General features: G+C 41.6%; 1 protein-coding gene across 1 annotated transcript in view; it reads right to left on the bottom strand.

Annotated features, from left to right (window-relative positions):
• LOC138855390 (uncharacterized) overlaps window positions 1–25,000 on the bottom strand; it is a 465,601-nt gene that overhangs the window by 18,537 nt on the left and 422,064 nt on the right. The window contains exon 2 of the mRNA XM_070104528.1: window positions 19,479–19,690. Within this exon, the coding sequence (XP_069960629.1) occupies window positions 19,479–19,690 (212 nt within the window). The remainder of the gene's footprint in view (window positions 1–19,478; window positions 19,691–25,000) is intronic.

Genomic DNA, 25,000 nt, shown 5'->3' on the forward strand with positions numbered 1-25,000 from the left:
CTCTCTCTCTCTCTCTCTCTCTCTCTCTCTCTCTCTCTCTCTCTCTCTCTCTCTCTCTCTCTCTCTCTCTCTTTCTCTTTCTCTCTCTCTCTCACATATTGTTAGGAAGTATTTCTTTAGTCACAGAGTTGTCAGGAAATGGAAAAGTCTTGGAAGTGATAGAGTGAACGCAGGAACCATACATAGCTTTAAGAGGAGGTATGATAAGGCTCATAGAGCAGGGAGAGAGTGGACCTAGTAGCGACCAGTGAAGAGGCTGGGCCGGGAGCTGTGAATCGATCCCTGCAACCCCAATTAGGTGAGTACAGTTAGGTGAGTACCATTAGGCGAGAACAATTACAATTAGGCGAGTACAATTACAATTAGGTGAGTACAATTAGGTGAGTACAGTTAGGTGAGTACAGTTAGGTGAGTACAATTAGGTGAGTACAGTTAGGTGAGTACAGTTAGGCGAGTACAGTTAGGCGAGTACAGTTAGGTGAGTACAGTTAGGCGAGTACAGTTAGGTGAGTACAGTTAGGTGAGTACAGTTAGGTGAGTACAGTTAGGTGAGTACAGTTAGGCGAGTACAGTTAGGTGAGTACAGTTAGGTGAGTACAGTTAGGTGAGTACAGTTAGGTGAGTACAGTTAGGTGAGTACAGTTAGGTGAGTACAGTTAGGCGAGTACAGTTAGGCGAGTACAGTTAGGTGAGTACAGTTAGGTGAGTACAGTTAGGTGAGTACACGCAACTAGTAACTAAGACAACAAACTAAGTAATAAATATTAACATTATCATCTCAGATAATTTAACATGCTTAATATTTAACTTTCCACTGTTATTTAAGTATTGTGTAATAAACATTAGCTTATATCATCAGAGTACAAAACAAATTCTGGCCACGAAATAGAGCGAAACACCAACGTCAAAGACCTGGGAGTGATCATGTCGGAGGATCTCACCTTCAAGGACCATAACATTGTATCAATCGCATCTGCTAGAAAAATGACAGGATGGATAATGAGAACCTTCAAAACTAGGGAGGCCAAGCCCATGATGACACTCTTCAGGTCACTTGTTCTATCTTGGCTGGAATATTGCTGCACACTAACAGCACCTTTCAAGGCAGGTGAAATTGCCGACCTAGAAAATGTACAGAGAACCTTCACGGCGCGCATAACGGAGATAAAACACCTCAATTACTGGGAGCGCTTGAGGTTTCTAAACCTGTATTCCCTGGAACGCAGGAGGGAGAGATACATGATTATATACACCTGGAAAATCCTAGAGGGACTAGTACCGAACTTGCACACGAAAATCACTCACTACGAAAGCAAAAGACTTGGCAGACGATGCAGCATCCCCCCAATGAAAAGCAGGGGTGTCACTAGTACGTTAAGAGACCATACAATAAGTGTCAGGGGCCCAAGACTGTTCAACTGCCTCCCAGCACACATAAGGGGGATTACCAACAGACCCCTGGCAGTCTTCAAGCTGGCACTGGACAAGCACCTAAAGTCGGTTCCTGACCAGCCGGGCTGTGGCTCGTACGTTGGTTTGCGTGCAGCCAGCAGTAACAGCCTGGTTGATCAGGCGCTGATCCACCAGGAGGCCTGGTCACAGACCGGGCCGCGGGGGCGTTGACCCCCGGAACTCTCTCCAGGTAAACTCCAGGTAAACTCCAGGTAAATATGTTGAATATAATAACTACAGTTTTAACAATGACAAGTTTATTGTGGATACCTACCTGGAGACTTACCTGGAGACTACCTGGAGTCTACCTGGAGACTACCTGGAGTCTACCTGGAGTCTACCTGGAGACTACCTGGAGTCTACCTGGAGACTACCTGGAGTCTACCTGGAGTCTACCTGGAGACTACCTGGAGTCTACCTGGAGTCTACCTGGAGACTACCTGGAGTCTACCTGGAGACTACCTGGAGTCTACCTGGAGACTACCTGGAGTCTACCTGGAGACTACCTGGAGACTACCTGGAGTCTACCTGGAGTCTACCTGGAGACTACCTGGAGTCTACCTGGAGTCTACCTGGAGACTTACCTGGAGTCTACCTGGAGTCTACCTGGAGTCTACCTGGAGTCTACCTGGAGACTACCTGGAGTCTACCTGGAGTCTACCTGGAGTCTACCTGGAGACTACCTGGAGTCTACCTGGAGTCTACCTGGAGACTTACCTGGAGACTACCTGGAGTCTACCTGGAGTCTACCTGGAGACTACCTGGAGTCTACCTGGAGTCTACCTGGAGACTACCTGGAGTCTACCTGGAGTCTACCTGGAGACTACCTGGAGTCTACCTGGAGTCTACCTGGAGACTACCTGGAGTCTACCTGGAGACTACCTGGAGACTACCTGGAGTCTACCTGGAGTCTACCTGGAGACTACCTGGAGTCTACCTGGAGTCTACCTGGAGACTTACCTGGAGACTACCTGGAGTCTACCTGGAGTCTACCTGGAGTCTACCTGGAGACTACCTGGAGTCTACCTTGAGTCTACCTGGAGACTACCTGGAGTCTACCTGGAGTCTACCTGGAGACTACCTGGAGTCTACCTGGAGTCTACCTGGAGTCTACCTGGAGTCTACCTGGAGACTACCTGGAGTCTACCTGGAGTCTACCTGGAGACTACCTGGAGTCTACCTGGAGTCTACCTGGAGTCTACCTGGAGTCTACCTGGAGACTACCTGGAGTCTACCTGGAGTCTACCTGGAGTCTACCTGGAGTCTACCTGGAGTCTACCTGGAGACTACCTGGAGTCTACCTGGAGTCTACCTGGAGTCTACCTGGAGACTACCTGGAGTCTACCTGGAGTCTACCTGGAGTCTACCTGGAGTCTACCTGGAGTCTACCTGGAGACTACCTGGAGTCTACCTGGAGTCTACCTGGAGTCTACCTGGAAACTACCTGGAGTCTACCTGGAGTCTACCTGGAGTCTACCTGGAGACTACCTGGAGTCTACCTGGAGTCTACCTGGAGGGTTTTCCGGGGGGTCAACGCCTCCGCGGCCCGGTCCACGACCAGGCCTCCCGGTGCATCACGGCGTAATCAACCAGGCTGTTACTGCTGGCCGCATGTAGTCCAACGTACGAACCACAGCCCGGCTGATCCGGCACTACTTTAAGTATCTGTCCAGCTCCCTCTTGAAGCCAGCCAAGAGCCTAGTGGTAATTTCCCTTATCCTTGATGGGAGGCTGTTGAACAGTCTTGGGCCCCGGACACTTATGGTGTTTTCCCTTAGTGTACCAATGGCGCCCCTACTTTTAATTGGCTGCATTTTGCATCGCCTGCCCAGTCTTTTACTTTCGTAGGGAGTGATTTCTGTGTGCAGATTTGGGACCATTCCTTCCAAGATTTTCCAAGTGTAGATTATGATATATCTCTCCCTCCTGCGTTCCAACGAGTACAAGTCAAGTGCTTCCAAGCGTTCCCAGTAGTTAAGGTGCTTGACAGAACTTATACGTGCAGTAAAGGATCTCTGGACACTCTCTAAGATCTGTAATTTCACCTGCTTTGAACGGAGATGTTAATGTACAGCAGTATTCCAGCCTAGAGAGAACAAGTGATTTGAAAAGGATCATCATTGGCTTGGCATCTCTTGTTTTGAGCGTTCTTATTATCCATCCTATCATTTTCTTTGCAGTTGTGATCGTGGGACTGTTGTGATCCTTGAAAGTGAGATCCTCCATTACCACTCCCAGGTCCCTTACATTATTTCCTCGCTCTATTGTGTGATCAGAGTTTGTCGTATACTCTGTTCTAGTTATTATCTCCTCCAGTTTTCCATAACGGAGTAGTTGGAGTTTGTCTTCATTGAACATCACATTGTTTTCCGTTGACCATTGGAAAACTTGGTTTATATCCTCATGGAGGTTAACCATTATTACACTGTTGCAGTAAAAATATTGAATAAAAAAAATACTCCATAATTCCTGGATTATTCTGAAATTTAACGTTTATTATTCCTGGTCAGAGTGGCCAGGAGAGAGGAGAGTGAGGTACTTTGTGCAGTAGGTAAAGCACAGCAGAGGGAGCAAAACACAGTGGTGTAAGTACGTGAATGGGTGATTTATTTTTTTTTAGCGAAACGTTTCCTCAATAAAGATACCCAAGAGTTGCACATGTGTCTAATTTAACAACGTGTCGGTTCCTTGAACCATTCATCTACAATTTTATTAGTGATTATGTGTTCTCATGTTCACCTGTAAGGTCCTAGTGTGCAGAGGCCTATTAAAGTTTTTTGAAGAGTACTTGGATGATATTTTTTCTTGCTGGTAGACGGACCAGCAGAAAGGAAAGGGGGTGTCATGGAGCTTAAGTTTATAAATATATATTTCGTTTTTCTCACCAGTAGCAGTGTGCTAGTGAGCCAATGTGAGTACTGGGTAAATGTAAACTGGATTGAGGTAATGTGGGTTGTAGTAGAGTAGATTGTTAGGTTGTATATACGTTGTTGTTAATATATTTTTGTATAGGTGAGTTTTTGTGTCCTTATTAATATTGACTAACGTTCCACATTTAATGTGATGGTACAAACTGGCCCTAGAGTTGTTTCTTTTTCTATTTTAAATAATGTAAGTGCCTCTAGCCAGGACTTTTTATTCATGTTGTAAAAAAGCGTAACAACCGTGTCCTCAATAGGTGACAGTCTCATGCAGATCCTAGTACCGTCTGCAAAGGATGACACGGTGCTGTGGATTACATCTCTCTCTGATATGAGGATGAGGAACAGGATGGGGGCGAGTACTGTGCCTTGTGGAACAGAGCTCTTCACTATGGCAGCCTCCAATTTATCTCATTTGACCACTACTGTCTGTGTTCGTTTGGTTAGAAAGTTGAAGATTCATCTTCCCACGTTGCCAGTTATTCCTTTGACACTTTTTTTTTTCTCTATTACACCATGATCGCACTTGGCAAAGGCGTTTGCAAAGTCCGTGTATATTATATCTGCATTCTGTTTTTCTTCAAGTGTATCCAAGACCGTATCATAGTGGTCCAGTAGTTGTGAGAGGCAGGAGTGACCTACTCTGAACCCTTGTTGCCCTGGATTGTGAAGTTATTGGGAATCCATGTAGTTTGCAATCGTGCTTTTTAGCACTCTTTCAGAGATTTTTATGTGGGACGTTAGAGCTGTTGGTCTATAGTTCTTAGCTAATGCTTTGCTTTATGGAGTGGGGATATATCCGTTGTTTTTAGTGACTGGAATTTCACCCATGTCTAAGCTCCTCCATAGTATACTTAGGGCATGCGAAAAGGGTTTCTTGCAGTTCTTAACGAGTTTCACGAGTCTGTGCCCGGGGCTGAGTGCATGGGTATGAGGTCAATGGTTTTCTCGAAATCTATGGGAGTTAGGGTAATGTCTGAAATCTCATACATTGATGGAGTTTTGAGGCTCATTCATAAAATAATCATTTAGATTGTCGATCTTTAGACTGATTAGTGGGTCACTAAACACAGAGTCATATTGGGATTCCAGTATCTCATTCATTTCTTTGTTGTCAACCGTGTAAGTCCCATCTTGTCTGAGCAAGGACCCGATACTAGATGTGATATGTGCCTTGTTTTTGACAAATGAAAAGAAATATTTCGAATTTTTCAATTTCACTAATCCCTTTTAGCTCCTCCTGTCTCTCCTGGGTCCTGTATGAGTCCTTTAACTTAAGTTCGATACTTTCCACTTGCTGGTCAGTGCTTCCTTCTGTGTATCAAATAATCTAGCATTCTTGAGGAGCTCAGTGATTCTTCGTCCTCTTCAGCAGAGAGACCGTCTTTCTCTCTCCAGTTCACTTCTTTCTTAGGGGAATATGCCTTGAACATACTTCAGCTGCCAGGAAATTGATCTTTTCAAGGCACTGGTTTGGATCCATGTTAATTAAGATATCTTCCCAACATGTTTCGTTTAATACACGATTCACCTGGTCCCAGTTAATGTTCTTGTTGTTGAAGTTGGATTTTGTGAAGACACCTTCACAGCTACGTGCATTTTGCTGATATAAGTCTGAACTTCGATTACATTGTGATCAGAATTAATTATTTTTGATATGTCTTTTACCAGGTCCTCATTATTTGTGAAGATAAGGTTAAGTGTATTTTGCAGTCATGTTGGCTCCTCTATCTGCTAACTTAAGGTGTGTATATCGCAGAGATTTAGCAGTTCATGTGTGTGTGACCTTTCACCTGTGCTTCCTCCAGAGATTGTGTCTGCTATAACATTATTGGCTACATTCTTCCATTATATACGCCTGTGGTTGAAATTAGCAAGCAGTAAGATGTTTGGGAATGGAGCTGGAAGACTCTCTAGAGAGTAATCAATTTTCAGTAGTGGTAGAAATAGTGGTAGCAGTGATTGCAGTGATTGGTAGTTAAAATAGGTATAGTAAAAGTATTAGTAACAGTATTAATATCTGCATAAACAGCAGTAGTAATATCTGAATTACTAACAGTAGTTGAGATGGTTAGTTGTAGGAAAAGGATAGGTTTCGGCCGAAAATTGTGTATCGGTATAGGCCGAAAAATTGGTATCGTCAGACTCCTAGTGTAGAACCAATTTATAAAGCACTACACACGGAAAAGCTTTTTCCTTTTAAAAGCTTGCATTGCAGATTGTGTATTAGTCTTCAAAAAAAAATGACAAGAAGTGCTGACTGTAAATTGTTGGAGAGAACACTGGTGATAAGTTTTGAGAGAGAGAGAGAGAAAGAGAGGAAGAGAGAGATGTATGTATGTATAATGTTGGCCAAGACCGGGGTCCTGGCACGGGTCTTAATCTTGCGATGACCCGTCTCTGCCTCTTGAAGGAGAAAGGTTTCTGCAATGTTGCAACGTATGTTGCTGAAACAGTGTTCTGGTCGTTCATCTGGTGCGTCTTATAACAACACTATATGTACTCCTAACTGTGGACACTAGCGAGGAGGAGGATATGTCGTTATTACGGGTAACAGCTTGTCTGGTTCGTTGACTCCATGGTACACTAGTGTGGCCGCAGTCATCTCTGGGTCTTCTTCGGGAGGGGACATCAGTGGTAGTTGCCTGCGGAGTGTCTCAGTAACTTCAAACTCCAGAAGATAGTGTGTTACGGGCAGCTGGACAACGTGCTGGCAGTACTGGCACATCTCCTCAGCCTTGTCTACCATCATCTGGGCTGTGGGAAAGCCCAAACGAAGCCGGTGGATGGCGGTACACTGCGCTCTGGACCACCACCTATCATATGGAGGGGGTTCTCCCTGAGTCGCTGCTCAGAAAAAAGAGAAAACTAAGAAACGAGTACATATGGTGGCAGGAGTCAGGCGGTAAGCCAGGAGTAGTAGTAATAGCTCCAAAGAGTACGTGAGTATATGTACTCATTACTCAGGTAGATCTGTGACTTCATTAAGCCCACTGTGTGGGCGAAACGTAGTCAATAAAGGATCGCATTACACTGTCTTTGTGTCGGTATTTTAAACAATTTAACTCCACTCTGAGAGTATTATCGCAGACTTCCCAGGAAGAACAGTGAAGATGCTAGACTGGTCGTACCTCTCACAGGTTACACTGCTGTTGTCTCGAAGCGAGTCACGAAACCGTAACGACACGATTGCTAACAAACCATACCACGAGTGGGGTTAGAACCCACGGTCAGAGAGTCTTTAAACTCCAGACCGACGCGTTAGCCACTGGGCCAAGTAGCTAACGCGTTGATCTGGAGTTTTAAGACTTTCTGATCGCGGGTTCTAACCCAGCCCGTGGTATGGTTTGACTGCTGTTGTCACCAGACTCCATGAAGCTAAAAGCCCAGTAGCTGTGATTTTATGTAAATCCATTAAAGACCATCGCTAAACCCTGTATCCGCAGTGCATGTAACAACTCAGCTTAGGATTACACCATTCCTTGTACCGGATGCAGTAAATTGTATCAGTGAGACAACCTGTGATCTCCAGACACGACTCCCGGATCATAAATATACTGTGGAATACACAACACTAAAATCGTGTGTGATGCATGGGACAAGACCACGCACTATATGGCCTGGGACAGAGCCCAACTCTTGCCGCATGTAAATGATAGGGTCAGGAGAGAATGACAGTCAAGACCGATGACGTAGAGCAAATATAGAGCGCATAGCTACCGACAAGATGAAAATTAGACATATTTGCAACATCTGGGTATGAATATCAAAATGGTATATAATACCGACAGGTTGGTAGGTAAGACACATAGGCAACAGTTGGGCAACTTTATTCCGAAACGTTTCACCTACATAATAGGTTTCTTCAGTCGAGTACAGACAGTAGGCAGGAGCAGTAGAGATGTGAAGACGATGTAATCAGTCCATGTAGGTTTGAGGTTGTCAGTCCCTCAGCCTGGAGAAGAATTCTGTTTCATAGTCTGAAACAACGTAAAGAACAAGCAACAGTGTGGAGACTTATATACTGCGGGCAGGAGAGGTGTAGAGTGGGAGAAAAAAGAATGTAGCCACTGAGAGGTCGCATCCCCCTCAGATCCAACAATTCTCTCTTAAAAAAGTTGTCCAAAGTGTTTTCTGTACCAAGATACCATCGTGTTGCAGTGTCTGACAGAGTGAATATCAACCATGGTGCTCAAACACCACCTCCAAGGCTGAGGGACTGATTACCTCATCTTCTGTAGTTCTTCTGTTTTCTTATTATGTCCAAGAATCTGCATTGGTAAAGCCACTGGATGGCGAAACGTCTACAATAAAGGTAACCAGATGTTGCACAAGAGTCAAAATGGTATACAATACTGACAAGTTGGTAAGCATGACACATAGGTAACATTTAGGGATATTTATTCCGGGTATCTTTATTGTAGACGTTTTGCCATCCAGTGGCTTTATCAGTACAAATTGAAGGACGTAATTGGAAGATTGTAGAATTACAATAGACCCTCCATTAAAAACGTTTTCTTTAAAACGTTTTCTCCATTAAACTATTGTCAGATTGCGGTATAGTTTCGTTTTACACTTCTTAAAATTCAGTTTAAACGATTCTGCTTCATGGTAGGGAAAAAAAATCAGTGCCGGAAGCTGGAAAACTGACTTACTGACTGACCTGATTTACTGATTTTCTGAATTACTTGACTGACTTGACTTAACTGATTTATTGAATGACTTGACTGATATACTGACTGTGTACTACTTGACTGACTGACTGATTTACTGATTGATGGCTTACTGATTTAACTGACTGACTTAACTGATTCACTGAATGACTTGACTAACTGACTGGAATGAGTTACCGACTGACCTGAATGAGTGACCTACTGACTTAAATGAGTGACCTATTCAATTGAATGACTGTAGTGACTTGACTGGCTGACCTACTGACTCACTTGACTGTACTGACTTGACTGACTGGTCTACCATCCACCTCAGCCCAGATAGGCCTCTCCACTCCTTCACACTCATCCACAAATATCAGCAACCACAATTTAAAGTAAGAAATATTATTTCTCTTCAGTTTTAGGCTTAAGCAACAGAAGAAAACATACATTGTAACAGTAATAAACAACACCTGTATTATTACTTAATTTATGTAAGATTTGGAGACCGAAAAAAAAAGTTTTGGCTTTTCTTGAGGTCCCAGGAACGTAACCCTAATTTTCCCATAAGTTCTTCAGTTCCTTTAACACAGACTCGTCTAACACTATTTTCATGAATCTAACTACCATCTTAATCGACGGAGTTGGAGTTGGTGACAAGCACCGTCGTCTTGAAGAATCTCAGTCTTCAAGACAACAGAGCTCTTCACCAACTCCAAGGCTGAGGGACTGATTACCTTATGTTTTGTAAATAGTTCTTCACATTATGTCTTCGTATTGATAAAGCCACTGGTTGGCGAAACGACTACGAATAAAGACACCCAGAAGTTGAACATATGTCTAATTGTTTTTGGGTAGAGTATAGAAGAATTTGAAAAAGCAGTAGAGATGTGAAGACGATGTAATCAGTCCATCACCAATAAAGACGCAGTTTTGAGGTGGTCAGTCCCTTGGTCTGGAGAAGAGTTTTGTCCCATAGTCTGGAACAATGTGAAGTTGAAGCTTTGATTTTGATTTGATCGATTCGCCAGGAACTGCGTCTAGACACGGGTCTTAATCCTAAGATGACCCGTCTGAGGATCTCGAAGATGTCAATATAATTTAGTTGTTCTGTGGCCGCGATCAGGGTCTTGCTGTAGCTCCTGTAGGTTCCACAACGAAATGTTTTATGTTTAACAACAAGCTGAGACAATCAGGCCTCACATAGACTCTATTTTGCCCATCATGTATATGTTCACGAAGGTCTTCGCAATAGTTCTAAATGTATCTTTGTTTTCTTCCGAGTCTATCAGGTCGCATATGATATCAGTGAAGCACGTGAGAGTCGACATCATTTGATGGATCAGGAGTAATCCGGGATTATCTTGCAATTCCCTCTTAGTCTACAGTGTTTCTCCCTGGTGACTGTTATCGTGTTAGGGCTGACGCGTTGGCTGCAGTATGGGGCCTGCTGGCTGCCGTTTGTCGGGTGGGAGAATGGGAAGCCGGCTGAGCAAGGGCGCGACCCCGTCGCTGATGCTTCCTCGGCGATTTTCGTAGCTGTGGTCGGGAAAATGGCGCTGGATTCCCTGTTACTGTAGCCTCTGGGAGAGGCTGCTGCTGTTGGCGAGGGCTCTATTTAGCGTTGGAGGCTGGACAACTGGAGTTTTCCATGCTGCCTTGACAAGGCAGAGCCTCTCCGGGCAGTACAGGTTCCAAGCAACATTTTTCTTGCCGCAGTTAGCACATCGAGGTTCCATAGCTTCACTTCAGTTTACTAAAGTAGTTCTTGGTCGGGTGAGACCCGCTGCAGATGCCGCTGAGGTGGCTGTACCTGTGGCTCCTAAAGCACCTTGAAGGTTCTGGGTTGTACGTCCTAACCCAACCGAGATCCAACTGAGCTGGGAGAGGTCCTCTATGTTGGATCAAGAGCTACCTCGTAGGTGCACTGCCGTCCTTCTTGGCTCGGAGCCGCTCAGCTTTCAGTATTTTTTTGTTACTGAGGATTGAATTGAGAGGCATGTCTAGTGGATAGCGCATTAGTTCGCCTTGCGTCACCTGGTCTATGAATTTTAGTTCTGTGAGAACGAGTGGTGATTCAAGGTCACTCACCTTCTGGAGTGCCTCACAGGACTCTGTTTCGGGGAGTGAGAATATACTCTCAGATTTGGGGACACTGATATCTTCAGGCCGTATTTTCTCTCCATGTGAATTATATCACCATACGGGGTGTCATGGTGTCATTTGTTGATAAGTCCGAATTTGTTATCTATGAATCTTTTAGCTTGACTGATCTTCAGGGAAGCACTGTGCCTTCCCTTGGACTTCGTATTTCCTGCCAACCTTCGCCATACGGTATTTCTGTGGTAGGAATGGCGATTTCGCCATTCATACCTCTCACTGGCCAGGCTGATTTCATTTGTATCGCTGTCCCAAGAACCCAGAGAGTCCAGTGAGTGGTCTCGCAGCTTCTTCGCCAGAACTGCGCCCCACATTTCCAAATCCGAATCCTCGGTTGAGTTCTTGGAAGATCGTGACCTCTTCCTTTCGGATGCAGCCATGTGCCTCTTTCGTGTGGATGAACAACGATGAAGTTGAAGCAACAGTTTGAAGAATTATATACTGTCAAAAGGTGAGGCGCAGCCCACTAGTAGAAGAAATAATGTAATCAATGAGACGTCAGGTCTCGAATCCATCCAATTCATCTACAATCCTGTCAGACACTGCAGCTTCTTGGGATCTTAATACTTGGGAATTCTTCGCTTGCCTAACCCTTGGGCACGACCTACTTGGGCACGACCTACTTGGGCACGACCTACTTGGGCACGACCTACTTCCACATTGAACAAATGTGACACCACCTACGACTGCTGCACCTCTCCTGCCATACGGTTTATAAGCTGCTTCTCCGCTCATATGCCGTATTCTATTCAAGATTGATGGACTGACCACATTGACTCAAGGTTGAGGGACTGATTACCTCATTCTCCTCCTGTTCTTCAAGTTTATCCTTTGTATGGACTGATGAAGCCACTGTGTGGCGAAACGTTTCCTCAATAAAGATACCCAAGAGTTGCACATGTGTCTAATTTAACAACATGTCGGTTCTTTGAACCATTCATCTACAATCCCTTCTCACTTGAAAAGTTGTCACTGAAACACTCCGCAGGCTACTAGCACTGACGTCCCCTCCCGAAGAAGACCCAGAGAGGACTGCGGCTACCTTAGTGTACCACGAAGTCAGCACCCTGAACAAGCTGTTGCCCGTGATTACCACATACCCTCCTCCTACCTAGTGTCCACAGTTAAGTATGTATATGTGTACGTATCAGTCTTCATGAATATACATATGTATGTGTAGGTACTTAGCATGGACATGTATGTGACCCAATGTTCCTGCCAGGAATCCGAAGATTACAGATGGTGTTGCTGCTTAGGAGACGCAACAGATGCACTGTTCAGAACACTGCTTGAGCAGTACATGCTGCAACATTGCAGAAACCTTTCTCCTTCAGGAGCCAGAGACGGGTCATCGCAAGATTTAAACCTGTGCCAGGACCCCGGTCTTAGCGAACATTTTACATACATACCCTTCAACTTCACATTGTTCCAAACTATGGATCAAAACACTTCTCCAGACTGAGGGACTGACCACCTCAAAACTTCAAGGGTGATGGACTGATTACATCACCAGTGTTCGAATACATTCACGAGTGATACGAACAACCAAATCAACAAGCACACGAAGCCAGTGTTCGAATACATTCACGAGTGATACGAACAACCAAATCAACAAACACACGAAGCCAGTGTTCGAACACATTCACGAGTGATACGAACAACCAAATCAACAAGCACACGAAGCCAGTGTTCGAACACATTCACGAGTGATACGAACAACCAAATCAACAAACACACGAAGCCAGTGTTCGAATACATTCACGAGTGATACGAACAACCAAATCAACAAACACACGAAGCCAGTGTTCGAATACATTCACGAGTGATACGAACAACCAAATCAACAAACACACGAAGCCAGTGTTCGAATACATTCACGAGTGATACGAACAACCAAATCAACAAACACACGAAGCCAGTGTTCGAATACATTCACGAGTGATACGAACAACCAAATCAACAAGCACACGAAGCCAGTGTTCGAATACATTCACGAGTGATACGAACAACCAAATCAACAAGCACACGAAGCCAGTGTTCGAACACATTCACGAGTGATACGAACAACCAAATCAACAAGCACACGAAGCCAGTGTTCGAATACATTCACGAGTGATACGAACAACCAAATCAACAAGCACACGAAGCCAGTGTTCGAATACATTCACGAGTGATACGAACAACCAAATCAACAAGCACACGAAGCCAGTGTTCGAACACATTCACGAGTGATACGAACAACCAAATCAACAAGCACACGAAGCCAGTGTTCGAATACATTCACGAGTGATACGAACAACCAAATCAACAAACACACGAAGCCAGTGTTCGAATACATTCACGAGTGATACGAACAACCAAATCAACAAGCACACGAAGCCAGTGTTCGAACACATTCACGAGTGATACGAACAACCAAATCAACAAACACACGAAGCCAGTGTTCGAATACATTCACGAGTGATACGAACAACCAAATCAACAAGCACACGAAGCCAGTGTTCGAACACATTCACGAGTGATACGAACAACCAAATCAACAAGCACACGAAGCCAGTGTTCGAATACATTCACGAGTGATACGAACAACCAAATCAACAAACACACGAAGCCAGTGTTCGAATACATTCACGAGTGATACGAGTGATACGAACAACCAAATCAACAAGCAACAACCAAATCAACAAGCACACGAAGCCAGTGTTCGAACACATTCACGAGTGATACGAACAACCAAATCAACAAGCACACGAAGCCAGTGTTCGAACACATTCACGAGTGATACGAACAACCAAATCAACAAGCACACGAAGCCAGTGTTCGAATACATTCACGAGTGATACGAACAACCAAATCAACAAGCACACGAAGCCAGTGTTCGAACACATTCACGAGTGATACGAACAACCAAATCAACAAGCACACGAAGCCAGTGTTCGAATACATTCACGAGTGATACGAACAACCAAATCAACAAGCACACGAAGCCAGTGTTCGAATACATTCACGAGTGATACAAACAACCAAATCAACAAGCACACGAAGCCAGTGTTCGAACACATTCACGAGTGTTCGAACACATTCACGAGTGATACGAACAACCAAATCAACAAACACACGAAGCCAGTGTTCGAACACATTCACGAGTGATATGAACAACCAAATCAACAAGCACACGAAGCCAGTGTTCGAACACATTCACGAGTGATACGAACAACCAAATCAACAAGCACACGAAGCCAGTGTTCGAACACATTCACGAGAATCCTAAAACTCACAATTTTTGTCTATTTGTAACTGCAGTAAAATGCGTCACAAAAATGGAACTGGAATAAATAAATAAATAAAATCTATATTTCTAATGTAATTACATTGACATTCAGATTATAAATAAATTTAAAATAATTTTAGCAAAAAAAGAAATCATGGCGGAATATCTTTCATTTACACATATGTAATTAAATATTAATGCAATATAATTCTAAACTAATGTAACTCAAATATAATTCAGAAGTAATGTATTTCAGAATTAATATAATTCAGATCTAATGTAATATAATTCAAAACTAATGTAATTAAAAAAATAATTTAATTCAGAACTAATATAATTCAAAACTAATATAATTCAATACTAATATAATTCAATACTAATATAATTCAAAACTAATATAATTCAGAACTAATATAATTCAGAACTAATATAATTCAGAACTAATATAATTCAAAACTAATACAATTCAGAACTAATATAATTCAAAACTAATATAATTCAGAACTAATATAATTCAAAACTAATATAATTCAAAACTAATATAATTCAGAACTAATATAATTCAAAACTAATATAATTCAGAACTAATATAATTCAGAAATAATATAATTCAAAATTAATATAATTCAAAAATAATATAATTCAAAACTAATATAATTCAAAACTAATATAATTCAGAATTTAAATTATATGAAACATAATAATATAATTCAAAATTAATATATGAAATATAATATAATTTGAAACATATAATTAAAGAGTGATAATCAAGATAATTAAAGGTAATATAATATGAAAAAAAATCTATAATAATTATTACAATCATAAGTATTTTTCCAGATCTTTCAGTGATGTAGTCGATAGAGTTGAAACCCAGCAACTGAACCTACCTTAAAATTATCTAGAATTTATTGCAACTAACCCACAATACCATGACTACAATATTTCATAACTAACCCACAATACCATGACTACAATATTTCATAACTAACCCACAATACCATGACTACAATATTTCATAACTAACCCACAATACCATGACTACAACAATTCATAACTAACCCACAATACCATGACTACAACAATTCATAACTAACACACAATACCATGACTACAACAATTCACAACTAACACACAATACCATGACTACAACAATTCACAACTAACACACAATACCATGACTACAACAATTCATAACTAACCCACAATACCATGACTACAACAATTCACAACTAACACACAATACCATGACTACAACAATTCACAACTAACACACAATACCATGACTACAACAATTCATAACTAACCCACAATACCATGACTACAACAATTCACAACTAACTCACAATACCATGACTACAATAATTCACAACTAACCCACAATACCATGACTACAACAATTCACAACTAACCCACAATACCATGACTACAACAATTCACAACTAACCCACAATACCATGACTACAACAATTCATAACTAACACACAATACCATAACTACAATAATTCACAACTAACCCACAATACCATGACTACAACAATTCACAACTAACCCACAATACCATGACTACAACAATTCATAACTAACCCACAATACCATGACTACAACAATTCATAACTAACCCACAATACCATGACTACAACAATTCATAACTAACCCACAATACCATGACTACAACAATTCATAACTAACACACAATACCATGACTACAACAATTCACAACTAACACACAATACCATGACTACAACAATTCACAACTAACACACAATACCATGACTACAACAATTCATAACTAACCCACAATACCATGACTACAACAATTCATAACTAACCCACAATACCATGACTACAACAATTCACAACTAACTCACAATATAATGACTACAATAATTCACAACTAACCCACAATACCATGACTACAACAATTCACAACTAACCCACAATACCATGACTACAACAATTCATAACTAACACACAATACCATAACTACAATAATTCACAACTAACCCACAATACCATGACTACAACAATTAATAACTAACCTACAATACCATGACTACAACAATTAATAACTAACCCACAATACCATGACTATAACAATTAATAACTAACCTACAATACCATGACTACAACAATTAATAACTAACCCACAATACCATGACTATAACAATTAATAACTAACCCACAATACCATGACTACAACAATTCACAACTAACACACAATACCATGACTACAACAATTCACAACTAACACACAATACCATGACTACAACAATTCATAACTAACCCACAATACCATGACTACAACAATTCACAACTAACTCACAATACCATGACTACAATAATTCACAACTAACCCACAATACCATGACTACAACAATTCACAACTAACCCACAATACCATGACTACAACAATTCATAACTAACACACAATACCATAACTACAATAATTCACAACTAACCCACAATACCATGACTACAACAATTCACAACTAACCCACAATACCATGACTACAACAATTCATAACTAACCCACAATACCATGACTACAACAATTCATAACTAACCCACAATACCATGACTACAACAATTCATAACTAACACACAATACCATGACTACAACAATTCACAACTAACACACAATACCATGACTACAACAATTCATAACTAACCCACAATACCATGACTACAACAATTCACAACTAACTCACAATACCATGACTACAATAATTCACAACTAACCCACAATACCATGACTACAACAATTCACAACTAACCCACAATACCATGACTACAACAATTCATAACTAACACACAATACCATAACTACAATAATTCACAACTAACCCACAATACCATGACTACAACAATTCACAACTAACCCACAATACCATGACTACAACAATTCACAACTAACCCACAATACCATGACTGCAACAATTCATAACTAACCCACAATACCATGACTACAACAATTCATAACTAGCCCACAATACCATGACTACAACAATTCACAACTTACCCACAATACCATGACTACAACAATTCACAACTAACACACAATACCATGACTACAACAATTCACAACTAACACACAATACCATGACTACAACAATTCATAACTAACCCACAATACCATGACTACAACAATTCACAACTAACTCACAATACCATGACTACAATAATTCACAACTAACCCACAATACCATGACAACAACAATTCACAACTAACCCACAATACCATGACTACAACAATTCATAACTAACACACAATACCATAACTACAATAATTCACAACTAACCCACAATACCATGACTACAACAATTCACAACTAACACACAATACCATGGCTACAATAATTCGCAACTAACCCAGAATACCATGACTACAACAATTCATAACTAACCCACAATACAATGACTACAACTATTCATAACTAACCCACAATGCCATGACTACAACAATTCACAACTTACCCACAATACCATGACTACAATAATTCACAACTAACCCACAATACCATGACTACAACAATTCATAACTAACCCACAATACCATGACTACAACAATTCATAACTAACCCACAATACCATGACTACAACGACTCACAACTAACTTACAATACCATGACTACAACAGTTCATAAATAACCCACAATACCATGACTACAACAATTCATAACTAACCCACGATGCCATGACTACAACAATTCATAACTAACACACAATACAATGACTACAACAATTCACAACTAACCCACAATACCATGACTACAACAATTCACAACTAACCCACAATACCATGACTACAACAATTCACAACTAACACACAATACTATGACTACAACAATTCACAACTAACCCACAATACCATGACTACAACAATTCACAACTAACCCACAATACCATGACTACAACAATTCACAACTAACCCACAATACCATGACTACAACAATTCATAACTAACCCACAATACCATGACTACAACAATTCATAACTAACCCACAATACCATGACTACAACAATTCATAACTAACACACAATACAATGACTACAACAATTCACAACTAACCCACAATACCATGACTACAACAATTCACAACTAACACACAATACCATGACTACAACAATTCACAACTAACCCACAATACCATGACTACAACAATTCACAACTAACCCACAATACCATGACTACAACAATTCACAACTAACCCACAATACCATGACTAAAACAATTCATAACTAACACACAATACCATGGCTACAATAATTCGCAACTAACCCACAATACCATGACTACAACAATTCACAACTAACCCACAATACCATGACTAAAACAATTCATAACTAACACACAATACCATGGCTACAATAATTCGCAACTAACCCACAATACCATGACTACAACAATTCATAACTAACCCACAATACCATGACTACAACAATTCACAACTAACCCACAATACCATGACTACAATGATTCATAACTAACACACAATACCATGACTACAACAATTCATAACTGACACACAATACAATGACTACAACAATTAATAACTAACCCAGGAATTGTAAAGGGAACCCAAGACTGTGTTTCGATCCATTCTGGAGTTGATATCGACTTTTGATCCATCATTTTCTGGGCTCGTTGTGGAGAGAGAGATAGAGAGAGAGAGAGAGAGAGAGAGAGAGAGAGAGAGGAGTACGAAGGAAGAAGAGGAAGGGAGGGAAGAAGAGACGGAAGGAAGGAGAAAAGAAGACAGAGGGAACAAATAAACAGAAATGGGAAAATTCACGCAAATAATATCTTTGTAAATACAAATTTGTTCTTATTGAACAACAATTTAAGAGAACATGCTAAAGAGAACACGTTAGAAAACATATGTTCTCTAACACCAGTTAGAGAACATATGCTAGAAACCACAGATAACAGAACATGTCGGATAACAGAACTAGACAACATATACTGAAAATCATAAAGAACAGAATATTAGACAACAGAACATGTTAGAGAACACTCACAGTGACGGAGAACTTGTGACTGGGTTTGATGTTAATGGGTTTGTTCCTCTCAGTGGGAACATAACGATAGAACTCCGTGCCGTTGTGGTACCACTTGAGGGAGTAGAGTCGTCGAGCACTCAGGTCGTAGGAACAACTTAGCGTAGCCTGACCTCCAGCGAAGGCGTATAGCGGAACATCAACACCGCGTAGCAAGTCTGCTGCTGCCACACCTGTGGAATATACGCCTGAGTTAGTGTATATACCTGTGTTAGTGTATATACCTGTGATAGTGTATACACCTGTGTTAGTGTATACACCTGTGTAGTGTATACACCTGTGTAGTGTATACACCTGTGTTAGTGTATACACCTGTGTAATGTATACACCTGTGTTAGTGTATACACCTGTGTAGTGTATACACTTGTGTTAGTGTATACACTTGTGTTAGTGTATACACCTGTGTTAGTGTATACACTTGTGTTAGTGTATACACCTGTGTAGTGTATACACTTGTGTTAGTGTATACACTTGTATTAGTGTATACACCTGTGTTAGTGTGTACACCTGTGTTAGTGTATACATCTGTGTTAGTGTGTACACCTGTGTTAGTGTATACACCTGTGTTAGTGTGTACACCTGTGTTAGTGTATACACCTGTGTTAGTGTATACACCTGTGTTAGTGTATACACCTGTGTTAGTGTATACACCTGTGTTAGTGTATACACCTGTGTTAGTGTATACACCTGTGTTAGTGTATACACCTGTGTTAGTGTATACACCTGTGTTAGTGTATACACCTGTGTTAGTGTATATACCTGTTTTAGTGTATACACCTGTGTTAGTGTATAAACCTGTGTTAGTGTATACACTTGTGTTAGTGTAGAATACACAGCTGTGTTAGTGTAGAATATACACCTGCTCCAGAATCTTCACAACCACGGTGGTCTCCACACCAACTCCAAGGTTGAGGGACTGATTACCTCATCTTGTGTACATAGTTCTACTGTCCTCAAATTATGTCCTGGAATCTGTATTGATAAAGCCACTGGAGGGTGAAACGTCTACAATAAAGATACCCAGATGTTGCACAAGTGTCTAAATCTTCATCTAGGAGTCAGTCGACTCATGGATTCGGCCAGGAAGACCCGACTCTATCTACAATCCTTTCTCTTCCGCGTAACAGCCAGATCCAGACTCCCGCTGGCGAGGGACGGGAGTCTGGATCTGGCGGAATATTTATTCCAGCTCAACGTATTCCAGGCGGAATACGTTGAGCTGGAATAAATAAATGTCTGAGCTAGAGAAATTTATCTTCATTACCTGCAACCTCACAGGTCCCACTCCGGTACCTGCTACCTCCCACGTCCCATTCTGGTACCTGCAACCTCACAGGTCCCACTCCGGTACCTGCTACCTCCCAGGTCTTATCACGGTACCTGCTGCCTCCCAGGTTCCACTCCCGTACCTGCTACTTCCGACGTCCCTCTCTGGTACCTGCTACCTCCCAAGTCTCATTCTAGTACCTGCTATCTCCCAGGTCTCTCTCCGGTACCTGCTACCTCCCAAGTCTCATTCTAGTACCTGCTACTTCCCAGGTCCCTGTCCGGTACCTGCTACCTCCCAGGTCTCATTCCACTACCTGCTACCTCCCAAGTTTGACCACGGTGCCTCCTCCATCTCAGGTCTGACATCAGCATCACCTACCCCAGTGGTCCAACACCGGTACCTCATCCCTATTTCACATAGTCCCAGGTACCTGTACCTCAATGATCCAGAAGACAGATACATCCCTGTACCACATAACCCCAGCCTCCTCTACCACAAAGCAAGCTGGAAGCACACAAACCATATTTCTAAACTACTAACAGACAACATAGATCTATGTAACTGCACCTCCGCAAGCGGTCAAGGAGCTAGAGACCAACAGTTCCAAGAGGTTTTACAGCTTTAAACAAACTCCAGAAGCCTGTACCGCAAAAGCAATGAACACGAATGGTAGACATTACCGACAAGATGAAGAATTAGACACATGTCCAACATCTGGGTATCTATATTTGTAGACATTCCTTAGTTATAAAGTCACTAGTTGGCGAAACGTCTACAAATAGACACCAGGTGTTGCACCTGTGTCTTAGTCATCAACTTGTCGGTATTTGATACCATTTTCGCCATAATTAGTAAACTGGTGTCTATACATAGCCATTCTCAGTCTTTAAGACACACACCAGCGACACAAGTTTCAAGCCGATCAGACCAGTCATTCTCTAGTTATTATTTAATTTTTTTATATAAATTTGTTTAATAAAATAGTTAGAATTTTTTTAGCAAAACGATAAGTTGAAAAATGAGACTTGTGCAATATTGAGGAATCTTTATTCAGGAAACGTTTCGCCCGCCAGTGACTTCTTCAGTCCAATACAGAGAATAACATGAAAATGAGTAATAGTGTGAGGTAATCAGTCCTTCATCTTGGAGTTTGAGGTAATCAGTCCCTCATCTTGGAGTTTGAGGTAATCAGTCCCTCATCTTGGAGTTTGAGGTAATCAGTCCCTCATCTTGGAGTTTGAGGTAATCAGTCCCTCATCTTGGAGTTTTGAGATAATCAGTCCCTCATCTTGGAGTTTGAGGTAATCAGTCCCTCATCTTGGAGTTTGAGGTAATCAGTCCCTCATCATGGAGTTTGAGGTAATCAGTCCCTCATCTTGGAGTTTGAGGTAATCAGTCCCTCATCTTGGAGTTTGAGGTAATCAGTCCCTCATCATGGAGTTTGAGGTAATCAGTCCCTTATCTTGGAGTTTGAGGTAATCAGTCCCTCATCTTGGAGTTTGAGGTAATCAGTCCCTCATCTTGGAGTTTGAGGTAATCAGTCCCTTATCTTGGAGTTTGAGGTAATCAGTCCCTTATCTTGGAGTTTGAGGTAATCAGTCCCTCATCTTGGAGTTTTGAGATAATCAGTCCCTCATCTTGGAGTTTGAGGTAATCAGTCCCTCATCTTGGAGTTTGAGATAATCAGTCCCTCATCTTGGAGTTTGAGGTAATCAGTCCCTCATCTTGGAGTTTGAGGTAATCAGTCCCTCATCTTGGAGTTTGAGATAATCAGTCCCTCATCTTGGAGTTTGAGGTAATCAGTCCCTCATCTTGGAGTTTGAGGTAATCAGTCCCTCATCTTGGAGTTTGAGGTAATCAGTCCCTCATCTTGGAGTTTGAGGTAATCAGTCCCTCATCTTGGAGTTTGAGGTAATCAGTCCCTCATCTTGGAGTTTGAGGTAATCAGTCCCTCATCATGGAGTTTGAGGTAATCAGTCCCTCATCTTGGAGTTTTGAGATAATCAGTCCCTCATCTTGGAGTTTGAGGTAATCAGTCCCTCATCTTGGAGTTTTGAGATAATCAGTCCCTCATCTTGGAGTTTGAGGTAATCAGTCCCTCATCTTGGAGTTTTGAGATAATCAGTCCCTCATCATGGAGTTTGAGGTAATCAGTCCCTCATCTTGGAGTTTGAGGTAATCAGTCCCTCATCTTGGAGTGGCTGTGTTGAGTCTATCTCGATAAACTGATAGACTGAAAACATCAACTCCAGACTGAGGGACTGATTACCTTACACACCTTATCCTTCTCTCTTATTCCCTATTTTGGACTGAAAAAGCCACTGGCTGGCGAAACATTTTCTCGGTAAAATTGTTATATTGAGACCCAACACAGTCATATACCTCCATAAACCTCCACTTAAACAAAGCTGGAGGTTTCACACCTATCCGAAGAAGCATTCTCAAGGTATTTTGTATTTTTTATGTAGTTAGACGGTGAGTGACGTCAATGAATGACAATAACACTCAAATGACATCAATAAATAGTAGTAACATTAAATGACATCAATGAATGGTAAATAACATCAATAAGATTTAAATATATTAATGATGTCACTTAAATGACATCACTGATAACATTTCAATGACATCAATGAATGTTAACATTAAATGATGTCGGGGTTACTAATATTTAAATGATGTCAATGAATGATTATATTGACATCAGTTAATAAAAACGTTGACATCAATGAAGAATAATGACATCAATGGAGGAAAAAACTGACATCCGTGAAAAACAATGACATCAATGGAGGAAAAAACTGACATCCGTGAAAAACAATGACATCAATGAAGGAAAAAATTGACATCCGTGAAAAACAATGACATCAATGAATGAAAAAATTGACATCCGTGAAAAACAATGACATCAATGGAGGAAAAAACTGACATCCGTGAAAAACAATGACATCAATGAATGATGATGACATTAATGAATGATAACAATGACATCAATTATTGTTACTAATACATAACATCAACTGGTTGACATCTTAGCAGAGTAATATTAAGTGAGTGGGAACTAGTTGGCACTTAAGTGAGTGTCAAGTAAGATGCGCTCAAGCAACAGCTGGCGCTCAACATTTGCATAATATTCCCATTAAATATTGATGTCAAAAGCGACATCTCAGCCAGCAGCAGCAGCAGCTGTGCTGCTGTAACTGCTGTAACTGCTGTAACTGCTGTAACTGCTGTTGCTGCTGTAACTGCTGTAACTGCTGTTGCTGCTGTAACTGCTGTTGCTGCTGTAACTGCTGTTGCTGCTGTAACTGCTGTAACTGCTGTAGCTGCTGTAACTGCTGTAGCTGCTGTTGCTGCTGTAACTGCTGTTGCTGCTGTAACTGCTGTAACTGCTGTTGCTGCTGTAACTGCTGTTGCTGCTGTAACTGCTGTAACTGCTGTTGCTGCTGTAACTGCTGTTGCTGCTGTAACTGCTGTTGCTGCTGTAACTGCTGTAACTGCTGTAGCTGCTGTAACTGCTGTAGCTGCTGTTGCTGCTGTAACTGCTGTTGCTGCTGTAACTGCTGTAACTGCTGTTGCTGCTGTAACTGCTGTTGCTGCTGTAACTGCTGTAACTGCTGTTGCTGCTGTAACTGCTGTAACTGCTGTTGCTGCTGTAACTGCTGTAACTGCTGTAGCTGCTGTAGCTGCTGTAACTGCTGTAGCTGCTGTTGCTGCTGTAACTGCTGTTGCTGCTGTAACTGCTGTAACTGCTGTTGCTGCTGTAACTGCTGTTGCTGCTGTAACTGCTGTTGCTGCTGTTGCTGCTGTAACTGCTGTAGCTTCTGTAACTGCTGTTGCTGCTGCTGCTGCTGTAACTGCTGTTGCTGTTGTAACTGCTGTAACTGCTGTAGCTGCTGTTGCTACTGTTGCTGCTGTTGCTGTAACTGCTGTAACTGCTGTTGCTGCTGTAACTGCTGTAACTGCTGTTGCTGCTGTTGCTGCTGTAACTGCTGTTGCTGTTGCTGCTGTAACTGCTATTGCTGCTGTAACTGCTGTTGCTGTTGCTGCTGTAACTGCTGTTGCTGCTGTTGCTGCTGTAACTGCTGTTGCTGTTGTAACTGCTGTAACTGCTGTAGCTGCTGTTGCTACTGTTGCTGCTGTTGCTGTTGCTGCTGTAACTGCTGTAACTGCTGTTGCTGCTGTTGCTGCCGTAACTGCTGTAACTGCTGTT

The sequence above is a fragment of the Cherax quadricarinatus genome, chromosome 92 (assembly GCF_038502225.1).
Source record: "Cherax quadricarinatus isolate ZL_2023a chromosome 92, ASM3850222v1, whole genome shotgun sequence".
In the NCBI taxonomy this organism is placed as follows: Eukaryota; Metazoa; Arthropoda; class Malacostraca; order Decapoda; family Parastacidae; genus Cherax; species Cherax quadricarinatus.